Source organism: Schistocerca piceifrons, chromosome 5 (assembly GCF_021461385.2).
Source record: "Schistocerca piceifrons isolate TAMUIC-IGC-003096 chromosome 5, iqSchPice1.1, whole genome shotgun sequence".
Taxonomy (NCBI): Eukaryota; Metazoa; Arthropoda; class Insecta; order Orthoptera; family Acrididae; genus Schistocerca; species Schistocerca piceifrons.
In genome coordinates, this window is record NC_060142.1 from 357,583,973 (window position 1) to 357,599,379 (window position 15,407).

The window sequence follows — 15,407 nt, forward strand, 5'->3', positions numbered from 1 at the left end:
AGGCAAGTGGTTATGCAGAGACAAAATAAATGGTGAATAAGTCTAAGAAAACACAGTTCTTCTGGGTGCTATACGAAAGATTAGATTAGATTAGTACTTGTTCCAGAGATCATGAATACGACACTTCGTAATGATGTGGAACGTGTCAGGTATCTGTTGAAATAAACAATTGTCAACAGCGCAGTTTGCGGCATTTTCAAGCGATTGCAAATAATGCTATGTAAGAACACTGGAAAACAAACCTCGTTGAAATTACGTGGTTTCGAAAGGATCATAAAATAGTAGATTTATTGACGGAACAACACGTAGTCTGCTGGAGATGGCATTTCACAGTCGTGCTCTATTTTTCTACAGGTTAATTCGAATTCCTTACAACAAAATGCCATCAGAAACAAATGAAGCCATTTACGACGAAGGTTGTCCTCACATTTGGAGTAGGTTATAGCTTATTACAGTTCGCCTCCCCACCCCAGTGCTTTAGGGATAACCCCGACAGTTCACAAAGTTTCAGAACCCAAGTAACATGGTTTTAGTACCGGCGAGGATGGTAGGCATATCTCCTGCCAAACCGAAGGCTGCCGTCATGTCAGTATACAAGACACACGTAGCCAAAATATGCTGAACGAAAGTGGAACACCACAAACTTCACAGGACGCACCTCCACTAGGATCATGCTTACAATGGCGATGTAGGTTTCCTGCATCAGCTCCCCTTAGCTCATCCACTGTCTGTGGGGCCACTTAGACTTTACATATGATGAATCTGCATGAAGAGCTTGAGAATTTCATTTACCCCTAGCACACTGGGCAAAAATTACTGAGTAAACAGCCTGAATCAAGCTCAATCAACTTATTTAAAAATGTATCAAAAATATCAACGTGATTTCAGCAAACTGTAAACAATATATTTATTATGTATCCTCATTTCTACTTGTAACATTAGCAAAAATAATATTTACCATTAGACGCAGATACGTGATGCACTAATATAAATATACAGACACATAATACTGATTTCATCACAGTCCCATTTATTTAATTAAAAAGGTTCCTACAACTGCAACAGTGTGTTAACTAAGAATTCTGTGACATACGCGTACCTCATTGTCTGTGAAGAGTCTCTCACCAGTGTCCAAAATCCGTTGTGACAGCTAACATCTTTGCACTATAAAACCTGGAAAATAGTGACTCAAACGCGTAACGATAGTCACAACTGGTGCGCTGTGGCAGCATACACTAGAGCTGCAGATGCGAAATGTTGTGTTTGGCCCTAAACAATAAAAAGCATTAACTCCTCCACACGAGTACTAAAAAAATTCCATTAAATTTCGGTTACTTGTTAAATCACACAAATTTAAAGATTTTCAATCCAACTGAATACCCAAGTATTACAATTACTAACAACTTAAATTGGAACCGTCAAATAGAAAATTTTGTGGGAAAGGCGACCCAAAGTTTAGGTTTTATTGGCCGAACACTTAGAAGATGCAACAAATCTACTAAATTCAATCATCTTCCGGAGTACTGATGCTCGGTATGGGATCGTTACCAGAATCTTGGAACATTTTTTGAGCTCAGATGTAATGAGATCCTCCATGATAACTAAAATGAATTGCGAAAACATCAATCATTTGAAACCCAACTTGCACTTTTCCCACAAGACATTCTGAAAGCCAGGGATCAAGACAGTCAGGTAGATGCAGTTCGGAAAAACCTTTGCCTCAGTAACGCATCTACGCTTATTATCGAAAGAACATAGTAGGGGATATCAAACGAAATTTGTGATTGGACTGGATTTCTTGGTAGGTAGCACGCAGTCATCGGTATGTGTAGTGGTAACTTCGGATGTGCCTCGGGGAAGAGTATTGGGAGTTCTGTTCTTTTATATTAACGGCCTCGCAGACAATATTAATCTAATCTGATACTTTTCGCGGATGATGCAGTTAACTGTAATGAAGTAGGGGTATGACTGACAAAATTGCACAAATATTCAGTCGATTTTTGAAAGCACTTCAGAATAACGCAAGGATTGGCAGCTTGATTGAAATGTTCATAAATGTAAAATTTTGTTTTTTAAAAAACGAAAAAACATAGTACCTTATGACTATAGTATCAAAGCGCCACAACTCATACAAATGCCTTGGTATAACACTTTGTAAGAATATGAAATGGAACGATAACACAGGCTAATCTTAGATAAAGCACGTGGCAGATTTCGATTCATTGCTAGACTGCCAGGGATATGCAAGTAATCTGCAAAGGAGATAGCTTTCAAATCACTCGACCCATCCAAAAATATTGCTCAAGTGTGTGGAACCCGTACCGTATAACACTAACAGAGGATATCGAACATATGCAGAGAAGGGCAGCATGAATGGCCACAGGCTTTCTTGCACTGTGGCAGAGTCATAGAGAGAGTGAAGAAATTGAACACGCAGAGGCTGTAAGATAGGCGCAAACTATCCCGAGAAAGCATAATAAGTTGCCAAGATCAATTTTTAAATGATGAATCTAAGAATATCCTACAATCCCCTGCGTATCTCTCCCATTGCGATTGTGAGGACAATTAGATTAATTGCAGTGCGCACAGTGGTATTTAAATAGACATTCTTCCCGTGCTCGATACGTGAATGGAACAGGAGAAAGCCATAACAACTGGTAAAATGGGAAGTAACCTCTGCCAAACACTTTACGGTGGTTTAAAGATTATGAAGATGTAAAGTCACGGATACAACAAGCGAGTTGGGGTGAAAATCATGAAAATCAAAGGTGTTTTACCTTGTAGCGAGATCTTTTCACGAAATTTCAATCACTAGCTTTCTCCTCCTCGTGAAATTTTACCTACCTTAATATGCCCGTTTTATTAATATTATCGCATGATGTTTTTCAGCTCCTTACCACTTGTTGTTGAGCTACAGTCGAATTTAAAATGGTGAAAATTGTAACAAATAATACACTTAATGGTAAATATACCATTTTAAAAATCTACAGGACTGTGACCCCAAACCAAATACAATTTTCTCAAAATGTTTTGTTGACTCCCATCTACATTGGGAGAAATTAATTTCGTAAAAAAATACGAGAAGCCAGAACTCGTACGGAGAGGATGGTTGGTTGGTTAGTTGATTCGGGGGAGGGGACCAAACAGCGATGTCATCGGTCCCATAGGATTAGGGACGGGCGGGGAAGGAAATAGGCCGTGCCGTTTCAAGGAACCATCCGGGCAATCGCCTGAAGCGATTTAGGGAAATTGGGATAGCTCGACGCGGGTTCGAACCGTCGTCCTCCCGAATGCGAGTACAGCTCTTACGGAAAGGTCACAATTTGTAATAATTGACGGAAAGTCATCGAATAAAGCAGAAGTTATATCTGGCGTTCCTCGACGAAGTGTTATAGGCCCTCTGTTGTACCTGATCTACATAAACGATGCAGGAGACAATCTAAGCAGCCCTCTTAGATTGGCTGCAGATGATGCTGCCATTTACCATCTTTTCAAGTCATCAGATAATAGAAAGAAATTGCATTTTGTCAAAATTGTTTGATTTGGGATAACAGTCTTGTAGATTTTTTAAAATTGTATGTTTACCATTAAGTGTATTATTTATTATAATTTCCACCATTTCAATTTCGACTGTAGATCAACAACGAGCGGTAAGGAGCTGAAAACATCATGCGATACTATTAATAAAGTGTCAGCTGACTCTAAATAATGAAATGTGTGACGTCATCCACATGAGTACTAAAAGAAGTCCACTAAATTTCGGTTACACGATACATCATACATATCTAAAGACTAAACTCAACTAAACACTTAGGGATTACAGATACGAATAATTTAAATAAGAACGATCACACAGATAATGTTGTGTGTATAGCAAACCAAAGACTACAATTTATTGGCAGAACACTCAGAAAATGCCTTAGGTTTACTAAAGAGACTGCTTACATTATGCTTGTCCGCACGCTTCTGGATGCGGTGCGGGATCTGTGTCAGATAGGATTGATGGAGACCATCGAAAAAGTTCAAAGAAGGGCAGCTTGTTTTGCATCATGGCGAAATGAGAGATAGGGTGCGACGGATATGACAGGGTGGCAGTCATTAAAACAAAGACGCTTTTCGCAGCGGCTGGACATTCTCATGAAATTTCGATAACCAGTTCCTCCTAAGAGGGTGAAAATATTTTGTTTGCCGCGATACCTACATAGGGAGAAATGATGGTCGTAATAAAATAAGAGAAATCAGAGCTCGCACGGGAAGATTTAAGCTTTCGTTTTTCCTGCGCGCTGTTCGAGACAGGAACGATAGAGAAGTAGGTTAAAGGTGGTGAATCCTCTGCCAAACACGTAACTGTAAACTGCAGAGTAATTGCAGGTATTGTTTGTTGTTGTGGTCTTCAGTACTGAGACTGGTTTGATGCCGCTCTCCATGCTACTCTATCCTGTGCAAGCTTCTTCATCTCCTAGTACCTACTGCAGCCTACATCCTTCTGAATCTGCTTAGTGTACTCATCTCTTGGTCTCCCTCTGTGATTTTTACCCTCCACGCTGCCCTACAGTACTAAATTGGTGATCCCTTGATGCCTCAGAATATGTCCTACCAACCGATCCCTTCTTCTAGTCAAGTTGTGCCACATACTCCTCTTCTCCCCAATTCAATACCTCCTCATTAGTTATGTGATCTACCCATCTGATCTTCAGCATTCTTCTGTAGCACCACATTTCGAAAGCTTTCTTGTCTAAACTATTTATCGTCCACGTTTCACTTCCATACATGGCTACACTCCATACAAATACTTTCAGAAACGACTTCCTAACACTTAAATCAATACTCGATGTTAACAAATTTCTCTTCTTCAGAAACGCTTTCCTTGCCATTACCATTGCAGGTGTAGATGTAGAAAATAGAAAGTCACTGAAGCAGTGTATCAGTTTGTGCAGAATCCTAGTTTAGATTTTCTGCTGCCTTCGTAAAGGACTTGAAGCGAATACTGGGATGGTTCCTCTCAACCTAAAGCTTGCTGTCCCTTAGCCGCTTTTCGACCTCTTGAGCTAGCGGTCGGCCTCTAATGACAGCCCCTTTTCCTCGCATTAGTAGAGCGCTGCCGCAGAAGACGCACAGGCGGGCGTGTTGTGTCAGAGCGCAGTGCAGCTGCTGTTACGCCAATAAGTGAGATGCGCTACGCCCTACGGCAGTGTTTCTCCTGGCGACGCAAGCCGCGCGGATAATTGCCGACTGCGGCGTTTTCACGCCGCGGCCGACGCGACGCGCCGCTATAGAAAGTGCAGTGAGAAGAAAACCGCGTGTACGTGACGGCGGCGCGGCCGGGCTGCCGACCGGATACTGCTGCAGGATGTGGAACGCGCTGCCCGCAAGCCGAATAGCAATGGCTTCGCAGCAGACGCCATAGCATTCCCATGCTCGGCCGGGAAAACAACGGTAAAGTGGATAGCGCTGGCGTTGGCGTTTCAACTGAAGGTACTGCTCTTACCAGCTAATAATAATAATAATAATAATAATAATAATAATAATAACCCACTATCCAATATGCTAAATAAGACAAATTATGGATACAATATTACTGGAACATACCAACACAAAATCACACATTTGCTATACATGGATGATCTAAAACTACTGGCAGCAACAAATCAACAACTCAACCAATTACTAAAGATAACAGAAGTATTCAGCAATGATATAAATATGGCTTTTGGAAAAGACAAACGTAAGAAAAATAGCATAGTCAAGGGAAAACACACTAAACAAGAAGATTACATATTGGATAACCACAGCGAGTGCATAGAAGCAATGGACAAACCGATGCCTATAAATATCTAGGATACAGACAAAAAATAGGAATAGATAATACAAATATTAAAGAAGAACTAAAAGAAAAATGTAGACAAAGACTAACAAAAATACTGAAAACAGAATTGACAGCAAGAAACAAGACAAAAGCTATAAATACTTATGCTATACCAATATTGACCTACTCATTTGGAGTAGTGAAATGGAGTAACGCAGATCTAGAAGCACTCAATACACTTAACACGATCACAATGCCACACATATAGAATACATCACATACATTCAGCAACAGAAAGATTCACATTAAGCAGAAAGGAAGGAGGAAGGGGATCTATCGACATAAAAAACCTACATTATGGACAGGTAGACAATTTAAGAAAATTCTTTCTAGAACGAGCAGAAACTAGCAAAATACAAAAAGCAATCACTCATATAAATACATCGGCTACACCACTGCAATTTCATAACCACTTCTACAACCCTTTAGATCACATAACATCAACAGATACGAAGAAAGTAAATTGGAAAAAGAAAACACTACATGGCAAGCAACCGTATCATCTAACACAGCCACACATCGATCAAGACGCATCCAACACATGGCTAAGAAAAGGCAATATATACAGTGAGACGGAAGGATTCATGATTGCAATACAGGATCAAACAATAAACACCAGAAAATGCAGACTTTGCAAACAACAAACAGAAACAGTAGATCACATCACAAGCGGATGTACAAAACTAGCAAATACAGAATACCCCAGAAGACATGACAATGTAGCAAAAATAATACATCAACAGCTTGCCTTACAACATAAACTTATAAAACAACACGTTCCCACATACAAGTATGCACCACAAAATGTACTGGAGAGTGATGAATACAAATTATACTGGAACAGAACCATTATAACAGATAAAACACCACCACATAACGAACTTGACATCATACTCACCAATAAAAAGAAGAAATTAACACAACTAATACAAATATCCATACCCAATACAACAAATATACAGAGGAAAAGAGGAGAAAAAATTGAAACATACATCCAACTGCCTGAGGAAGTCAAAGACATGTGGCACCAGGATAAAGTTACATTGTATCAATTATACTATCAACTACAGGAGTCATACCACACAATATCCACGAGTACATCAACGCAATACAGCTACATCCAAACGAATATATACAACTACAGAAATCTATAATTATTGATACACGTTCACTTACCCGTAAGTTCGTAAATGCAATGTAACATCAACCGTACAGTTAAAAGGAAGTCACGCTTGATGAAGGTCCGCGTCACTTTCCATTTTTAACCAGACATAATGTCTGAGAAACGAAAGAAATAATAATAATAATAATAATAATAATAATAATAATAATAATAATAATAAACGAACTTCTCAACTGCGAAAGACCTACAGAGGATATTCACTACCAGACGTTTACACCAAATCAAGACGCTAAACCACCAACCATCAACGAAATAGTATAAATTATCAAGACACTGAAAAACAATAGAGCACCAGGAGAAGATGGAATTATTGCAGAACTATGGAAACTAAATGATGAAAGATTAACAGGAAAATCCACAAAATCATATTAAACATTTGGGAAACAGAACAGATCGCTTCTGAATGGAAATGCGCACTCATCCATCCACTCCACAAAAAAGGGGACAAAACTGAACCAAATAACTACAGGGCTATCTCACTCGTGCCGGTCACATATAAAATCCTATCAAAAGTTCTCATGAATAGATTAGAAGAACAAGCTGACCCACAAATAGGAGACTACCAGGCTGGTTTTCGCAAAGGACGATCATGTATAGAACAGATCTGGAATCTGAAAATGATTCTCCAGATGAGAAACACCCGAAACACAGTGGTCACTTTTGTAGCTTTTAAGAAGGCCTACGACTCAATAGACAGAGTAGCGCTCTGCAACACGATGGAAGAATTCAGCACTGACAGAAAGATAAGAGAAATCATTCGGAAAACGTTGACTGACACAGTCTCCAAGGTTAAATTTATGGGGGATATCTCTGAACCATTTGAAATCCAAACTGGAGTGCGACAGGGTGACGAACTTTCACCATTACTCTCTAATATCATTCTTGAAAAAATTATTAGGACACGGGGAAAAGAAGTCGAAATAATCCAAATTGGCATTAGAAAAGATAATAAATTCAGTGTGAAGTGTTTAGCTTTCGCAGATGACCTTGCAATCCTCACAAATAATAGAAAAGAAGCCACTACTGCCATTGAGAAGTTACACGAAATTGCACAAAGAACTGGCCTGCAAATCTCGTATGAGAAAACCCAGTACATAGAGAGAGTGCCACAAGACAAATTGCCTATTGTGACAACCCATGGGAAAATCGTACAAGTACCACATTTTAAGTACTTGGGAGAAATCATCCAGTCATCAGGGATCAACCTAAAGGCAATTGAGGAAAAAATAAAAAAAACTACAGAAAGCATATAAACTCACGCGGAACTATAACCATAAGTCCATATCCATTAACGCAAAATTGAGGCACTACAACACTGTCTTACTTCCGGAGGCACTGTATGCATCTGAAACAACACAAATAGGTGGGCAAACTAAAATCAAGGAAACCGAGAAACAAGAAAGGAAAATTCTCAGGAAAATTTTTGGCCCGATACAAGAGCAAGGAATCTGGAAGAAGAGACCAACATCAGAATTATATAAATACACAGACAAGATTACGGATACAATAAGGAAAAGAAGAACGCAGTTCTACGGGCATATCCAAAGGATGAATGAAAACAATTTCAAAGCGAATTCTCAAAGTCATCAACTTAGGCAGGGGAAAAACAAAATGGATAAAAGAAGTTGAGAGGACGTCAGACAAGCACACATAACAGTAAACGATGCAGAAAATAGAACTGAATTCAGGATCATCATCAAAAAACGTAAATTTGACACCACAACACAGAAGAGAACAGGATGCAAATGGACAGCGGAGCGAAAGAAACAACACAGTGAACACAGGAAGAATATTTGGAGGATCATCATCAAAAAACGTAAATTTGACACCACAACACAGAAGAGAACAGGATGCAAATGGACAGCGGAGCGAAAGAAACAACACAGTGAACACAGGAAGAATATTTGGGCTCAGAAAAAACAAACAATCATTATAAAGGAATTCAAGTTCAAACGCTCTCTTTAAGTGGGAATAATCGAAAATAATAATAATTAATAATAATACACAGAAGAAAAAATCGCAACACGAAAAGAATAATGTAGAGTAATGAAATTTCAGAAATTCGTATGTCTAGGTGACCTATTTAAGCGATTTAATATTAACATTGGAAGATCACAGATTGATGAAAGCGCGAGATAAGCCACTGCAAATGTGAAACACATTGTGTTGTACAGGTGCCGGATGTCAGTTTGTGGGATGGAGTCCTATGCCTGCTGCACTTGGTCAGTCAACACAGTGATGCTTAATGCTGGTTGTGGATGACGTTGGGGAGTTATACGATGAAGTCTCATATGCGCTCGATTGGAGGAAGATCCGATAATTGAGCAGATGAAGGCGACATGTCGACACACTGACGTATGAAAGGTTACAACAGCGGTATGTGGGCGAGCGTTATCCTGTTGGAAAACATCCTCCTGGAATGCTGTTCATGAATGGCAGCACAGCAGATCGAATCAACAGACTGACAGCCAAATTTGCAATCAAGGTGGGTGGGGTAACCACGAGAGTGTCCCCGTTCTCGAAATCGCACCACAGGCCATAACTCCACGTGTACGCCCAGTGTGTCTAGCACGCAGACAGATTGGTTGTAGGCTCTCAACTGGCCTCCTCCTAACCAACACAAGGCTATCACTGGTATCGAGGCAGATCCAGCTTTCATCAGAAAACACACAAGACCTGCACCCAGCCTTCCAATGAGCTCTCACTTGACACCATTGAAGTCGGAGAGATGGCGGTGGTGTGATGTCAGTGGAATGCACTCTACACAGCTTCTCACTCGGAGCTGTCCTTGAAGTAAGCGATTCGTAACAGTTCTTTGTGTCAGTGTGGTGTCAACTGCTGTTCAAACTGCTGGTGCAGATGCAGTAAGATACGCCAGAGCCATTCGCCAAACACTCGATCTTCCCTCTCGGTACTGACACTTGACCGTCCGGAGGCTGGTCTTCTCGCTACCACCATTGCCAGTAATTATATACAGTGGCTACATTCCTGCCAAGTCTTTCTGCAGTATCGTAGAAGGGATATCCAGTTTCTCACATCCCTATTAACACGACCTCATTCAAACTCAGTGAGGTGTCGACAAAGGCGTTCTTGACTGTGTATTTAAAACAAACCTGATTCGCATCCTCATAGCGCCACTTACGAGACTGGCGCGAAATTTGAATAGGTATCGTCTTTCACTTTAAGAAATACGTCTACCAACTTACATTATATCGCACAACTCCTTCTTGGTGTTGCGCGACTTTTTCCCCATCAGTGTAATAATAGTAATGATGATGTCTTATGCAATTCTTTCAATTGGACGTCACATCGGCGACATGCATGTCCAGTGTGACTCAGAATTTTACTTCGTTCTCCGTAAATTTTAAGCGAATTCAGGAGACATGCAACGAGGAGCGTACTAGAAACTAAATTCGACGTAAGAACTGGTTACAAGATTTAAAATGGTGCGCTAAATATGACACTTCGCACACAGCATTTTCCATCCAGCAGGGCGCAAGAACACACCCGCAGTAAACTGCCCGATTTCTGCCACGGACTCTACAGATTCAGTGAAAATTATCACCACGTTATGGGCACAGCTCAAGTCTGAAAAAATGTAACCCGTTAGCATTAATCCACGAGTAGTTGTTTCGCAGTAATACGAGTAATGTCTTTTCTTTTGTGTTGGTATAATACGTATGAACTTCCCAGAGTTAGAGCAAACATGATACGACACTTATTGTCCTTCGCCGCACACATCCAAAATCCTCGAGTGGTCTGACAACTGAGCAACAATGTAGGACAGTTACTGCCAGCGTTTCTAAAGCAGTTTCGTTCGTAAACTATGTGTAGTTTCGTGGTACTCTACTAGTGAACCGAAGCATAGCACATTAGCCAGCCATGGCCAGAACGTTGCAGCCATTCAGTTTCACTACCGTGCAGTGACAGTTCCACAGGTACTTGCATGACTTTAGTGTCCCCTGCTGCGATTCATCAATCTTACGTCCATGAAACTTCTACAGCTTCTGATGAAAATGAGAAAATTAAGAACCCTCGAGACGATCCTGACCCTAAATACTTGCATACCTGAGACATATTGCAATACGTGAAGATTCTTAAGGCACTGGCACATCCGTAGTAGTGGAAGTGTGAGTAAGGCTTAGCTCTAGAGTTGAGAAATCAATCATCACAACCGTAAGGAAAAACGTTGGAAGATTTAAAATGGTGTTCTCTTAAGTTTAAATTTTAACTGTCCGGCCATACAGGACACAATCAGAAGCAACTGCAAGCAGCTTCCATGAAATGGATGTCTTCTCATCCGAACGAATTCCTTTTCTCTTCGCATGATAACTGGAAATAATTCTAGGCTCTTTAAAGTCACATAAGAGTGAGAAATTATTATTTTCGAAGATGGTTTAAGCAGAAATTCAGCAGTATCAGGCAATGGTTAGTTAAATTCGCTGAGTGTCTGCGTGTTTTAAACAGTACTGCCACTAGTGCAAATCAAACTCGGAAGATGACTTGCCTTACTGTCAATGTCACTCGTTCGTAGCAACATAATGTGTGTAGGAAGCATGAGTGCGTGACTGTTACGGACTTTGAACACGATTCCACGGTTAACTCCAAACGCAGAAGGAGGAGAGCCCAGAAGGATCTCCGTAGTGGGATGCCGACGTCAAACAAGGAAGTCGCTCCTGGATTACTCCATGTGAAATTTGCTGACAGATTATCCGGCTGTAACCGGGAACTGACTGAAGAAGACCCAGGCGGGCCATCACATAGATAAATTCAAGCAGTAATTATTAGCAGCAGACTCACTGTGAGTGTTCTCCCTCATTAGTTACGTGCCACCGCCCCCCCCCCCCCCTCTCAAAAAAAGTCAGAGTCTCTCTCTCTCTCTCTCTCTCTCTCTCTCTCTCTCTCTCTCTCTCTCTCTCTCCCCCCCCCCCCCCCAAATCCATCAACAGACTGACTGTTCCTTGATCCGTCATTTTGTTATCAACTTGGTCAAGTTTTGGCGTAATGCTCTCTTCTCTCCGGTTCTGTTCAACCCGACTATCCATCTAATCTCCAACATTCTTCTGTAGTGTTACATTCCAGAAGTTTGTTCTCCTCTCGTCTGTACTGCTTATCGTCCACATCTTATTTTCTGGATTATAAAAAGGCAGCTGAAAGCTATGGCTTGGTATATCACCAGATCAACGCAACTAAATTGCCAATTTTGTTTGGAAAAGTGCTATTTGTTGATCTCTATTGTACCGCGAGAAAAGGAACGAGCTCATAATACGGTTCACAAATAAATCAAATGAAAACTACCCTTTTTTCTTCGATATTTGCAAAAGTTTCCCTTCACAGTTATGAAATGCAATCTTAACGATAATCTACACCACCAGTGTAATAAGAACCTCTACAGATTAATCCTATTCCATACGCAATAGGTCGCTTTATCTACAAGTACAACGAGACTGGTATTTACATCGTGGCTAAATGACATGTATTTCTATAATGTAGAAAAAATAGTTTTTTTCAACACCAAATACACGAAAAGCTAACCGTGGCGTAAACACTTTATATATTCACCTTTATTCTGATCTGTAATTAATCAGTTACAACGAAAACTTTTTTTCTCCGTATCACGGAAAGACGCTGACATTGTCACATTCGTGTAAATGACACTATTTTAATGAATAGTATTTAAATACATTGATGAGGCCCTTACTATTAATGAGCAGGGAATGTGGAAGGTGACGGTCAAGGCCTATTGTTGAGAACCATCCCGACACGCGACCGACATGATTTTAATAAAAAAGAAAAAAAAAGGAAACCATTTTAGCATGGCTGGACCATGCAACAGTCCTGTGACTTCATTAGAAGAACTTTCTTCCAGTATCTTCCATATTAGTTTAGTTACAATAATATAAATTATATTTAAATCTAACTGCCGAAAATAGGGATTTGCCAGCAGGATATGTGTCAACATTTAGCTGAAATTCCGCATTTGTTATGGGCCATCATCAATGCTTTCGGAAGCTGCTAAAATTAATAATTATATATAAGGCAAAGGAACAACCCTTTCTTCATAATTGAGAAGAGTATGTACGTACAGTTCCTTTGCCTTACTTCCATTAAGTGACTACTCTTTATAACCAAGTTAATATCAGTTAGACATTTCTCACAAGAGGGAAAAATGCACATGCAATATCGGTATGTAACACACATATTTTGCCGTGCGACAGAGCAATGTTTTGTTCAGCAGCTGTTAATAAGTATTGAACTATACCTGTAGCACAGAACTGTTCCAAAACAATCTTCTAGTAATCCCGCGCTTCTGTTACTAAATAATACTCTGCACAAAGTAGTAACTCTTTCTTACCTTAGAAATGTATTGTATTGTATTGTAAATTGCAGGTTGGCGAGCAGAAAGGTGGAATGGGAATTTAGAAGACTGTAAATAATCAAGATAAGAGTCAAACTTTTGCCCTACTGTTTGGTCGATTAAACTAATAGTAGACCATTAATCCTGTCATGAGCTTAAATGTTTAAGAAATTCTTGCTACACAAAATTTCGTTTCGAATTCCGGAAACCAAAAAACCATTTAAAGACAAATCTATGTATACTTTAATATTTCCTTGCTGACCAGTGTACATTCCCTGTCGTTGCCATGTTTCCAACGCAGGAACGCATATGCGCAGGCGTAGGGAGTTGATGGTTAGAAGTGAGAAGGCCCGAGCGCTGGGTTTTTGCCCAGGACGCGCCTGGCAGTGGCGTGGGACCGGCCGGTAGCACGTCAGCGCCTCGGGTACCGCTATCCCTGGCGCAGGCGGCTGGCCGCGCCTCCGAGGGGCCAAGGCCCTGGCAAGGCACTGCTCGCTTCGGTTTCTTGTCATTTAATTCCAGCACATGACACGCATCTCCATTCGCCAAAAATAAATCAAGAAGACTAAATAATGACGCCAAGGCATGCATAAAATCTCAAGCAAGTCGATGACAGGGATGACACTGTTCAACTGTCAAACTGACAGCTAGCTACTCGTCATGCTGTTCAGCGATCGGCTCACTGAGACGTACCGCACACATACATGAGAGCACTGAGGAGTCACATAAACTCTCACTCATAACACGAATAAATAATCCTGTGTACATCATCCACTTACCAGGCTATCCGCATCTGGGTTCATTCTTCTTCAGTCCACATTGTCCCCGGATCCAAAAGCCAATAAAGTCTTCCAGGCGTAGGATTTCACACATTCCAGAACATTGCTGCACACTGAGATCCTTTCGAAACTCTTTAATTAGCACTACAGCACTTCTTCACTCATTCTTTTCTCCTCCACTGTGTGAGATAAACAGCATTCGAATACTGAACTCATTGTATAATGTGGTAACCGATGCTAACTTTCACCGGAGAAGAACAGTGACTGCAGACGAAAGGTGCGCATCTTTTCGTCTAAGAAGACCAGAAGCGACTGAACGCGGCCGGTGCCTGTATGCCATTCACTGCAAACAACACTTCAACAGGTTCCGAGATTCCGAGTACTACCTGCCAAGCTTTCTTGTTTCCGTGTGACGTGATTCGTACAAGCTCTGCGGTGCTGTGCGCGCCATCTGTGAATGGAATTCTGAACCATGAGAGGACGTTCGCTTAGCTGGTAGCTGTGAGATGGCGGTGGCGCTCTGCGAGTCTAAGCAGTTGTCAGTTGTAACTTGCAAGATGACAATTGACGGATGGGGAAAGGACCAATCACTCTGTACAACAGCTTGATGTTTTCATGTGCTAATATCTTGCCTTGCTGAATGTTATTGTTTAAGATGATTTTAGTGCTCAGTAAGTAACGTGAAGTTTTGCTTTTACAGATGTGCTTCAGATGGAACAGGAGTTGGTCAACCATAGACGCCCAAGAACTTACATGTTTCGGGAATATGTGCAGAAAGAAATTGTGAAAAACATAATGGGTTTAAAAAATCGCATATTGCCCACTTAAACCTCTCCCTAAGTATTTGTTCAGCATCTTCCCTGTAAACGTCTTTAAACCAGTAAATGCCGAGCTAAAGTTGCGTAAGATTTCTTGACCGATTCCACACCCACAAGGGAAATTTCATTTGGGGTCTCTGGAAAGTACTGTTAGCATATCTGTTTTTATTCTTGTTTCCTGACGTGTTCCTCATCCCAGAGGATCTCCTCACTATGGATCAATTGGAACGGAAAGTACATCTAATCTTAGTGTACAATGCGAGCCGTGGGTATATACTTTGACGTGTGATGTCATCTGTCACGTAGACACAGTCTGTTACATTTTGGATTGTACATTTCACTTGTAGTTGTGAGCCAAGTGTTTTGTTTGTATTAGATCATTTATTTCTTGTGGGTGGTGGCT

General features: G+C 40.7%; 1 protein-coding gene across 1 annotated transcript in view; it reads right to left on the reverse strand.

Moving 5' to 3' along the window:
• Positions 1-14,609, reverse strand: part of LOC124798104 (ral guanine nucleotide dissociation stimulator-like 1) — a 576,462-nt gene extending 561,853 nt beyond the window's left edge. The window contains exon 1 of the mRNA XM_047261355.1: positions 14,187-14,609. Coding sequence (XP_047117311.1) covers positions 14,187-14,210 — 24 coding nt within the window. The 5' untranslated portion in view covers positions 14,211-14,609. The remainder of the gene's footprint in view (positions 1-14,186) is intronic.
• Between the last annotated feature and the right edge of the window lie 798 nt (positions 14,610-15,407).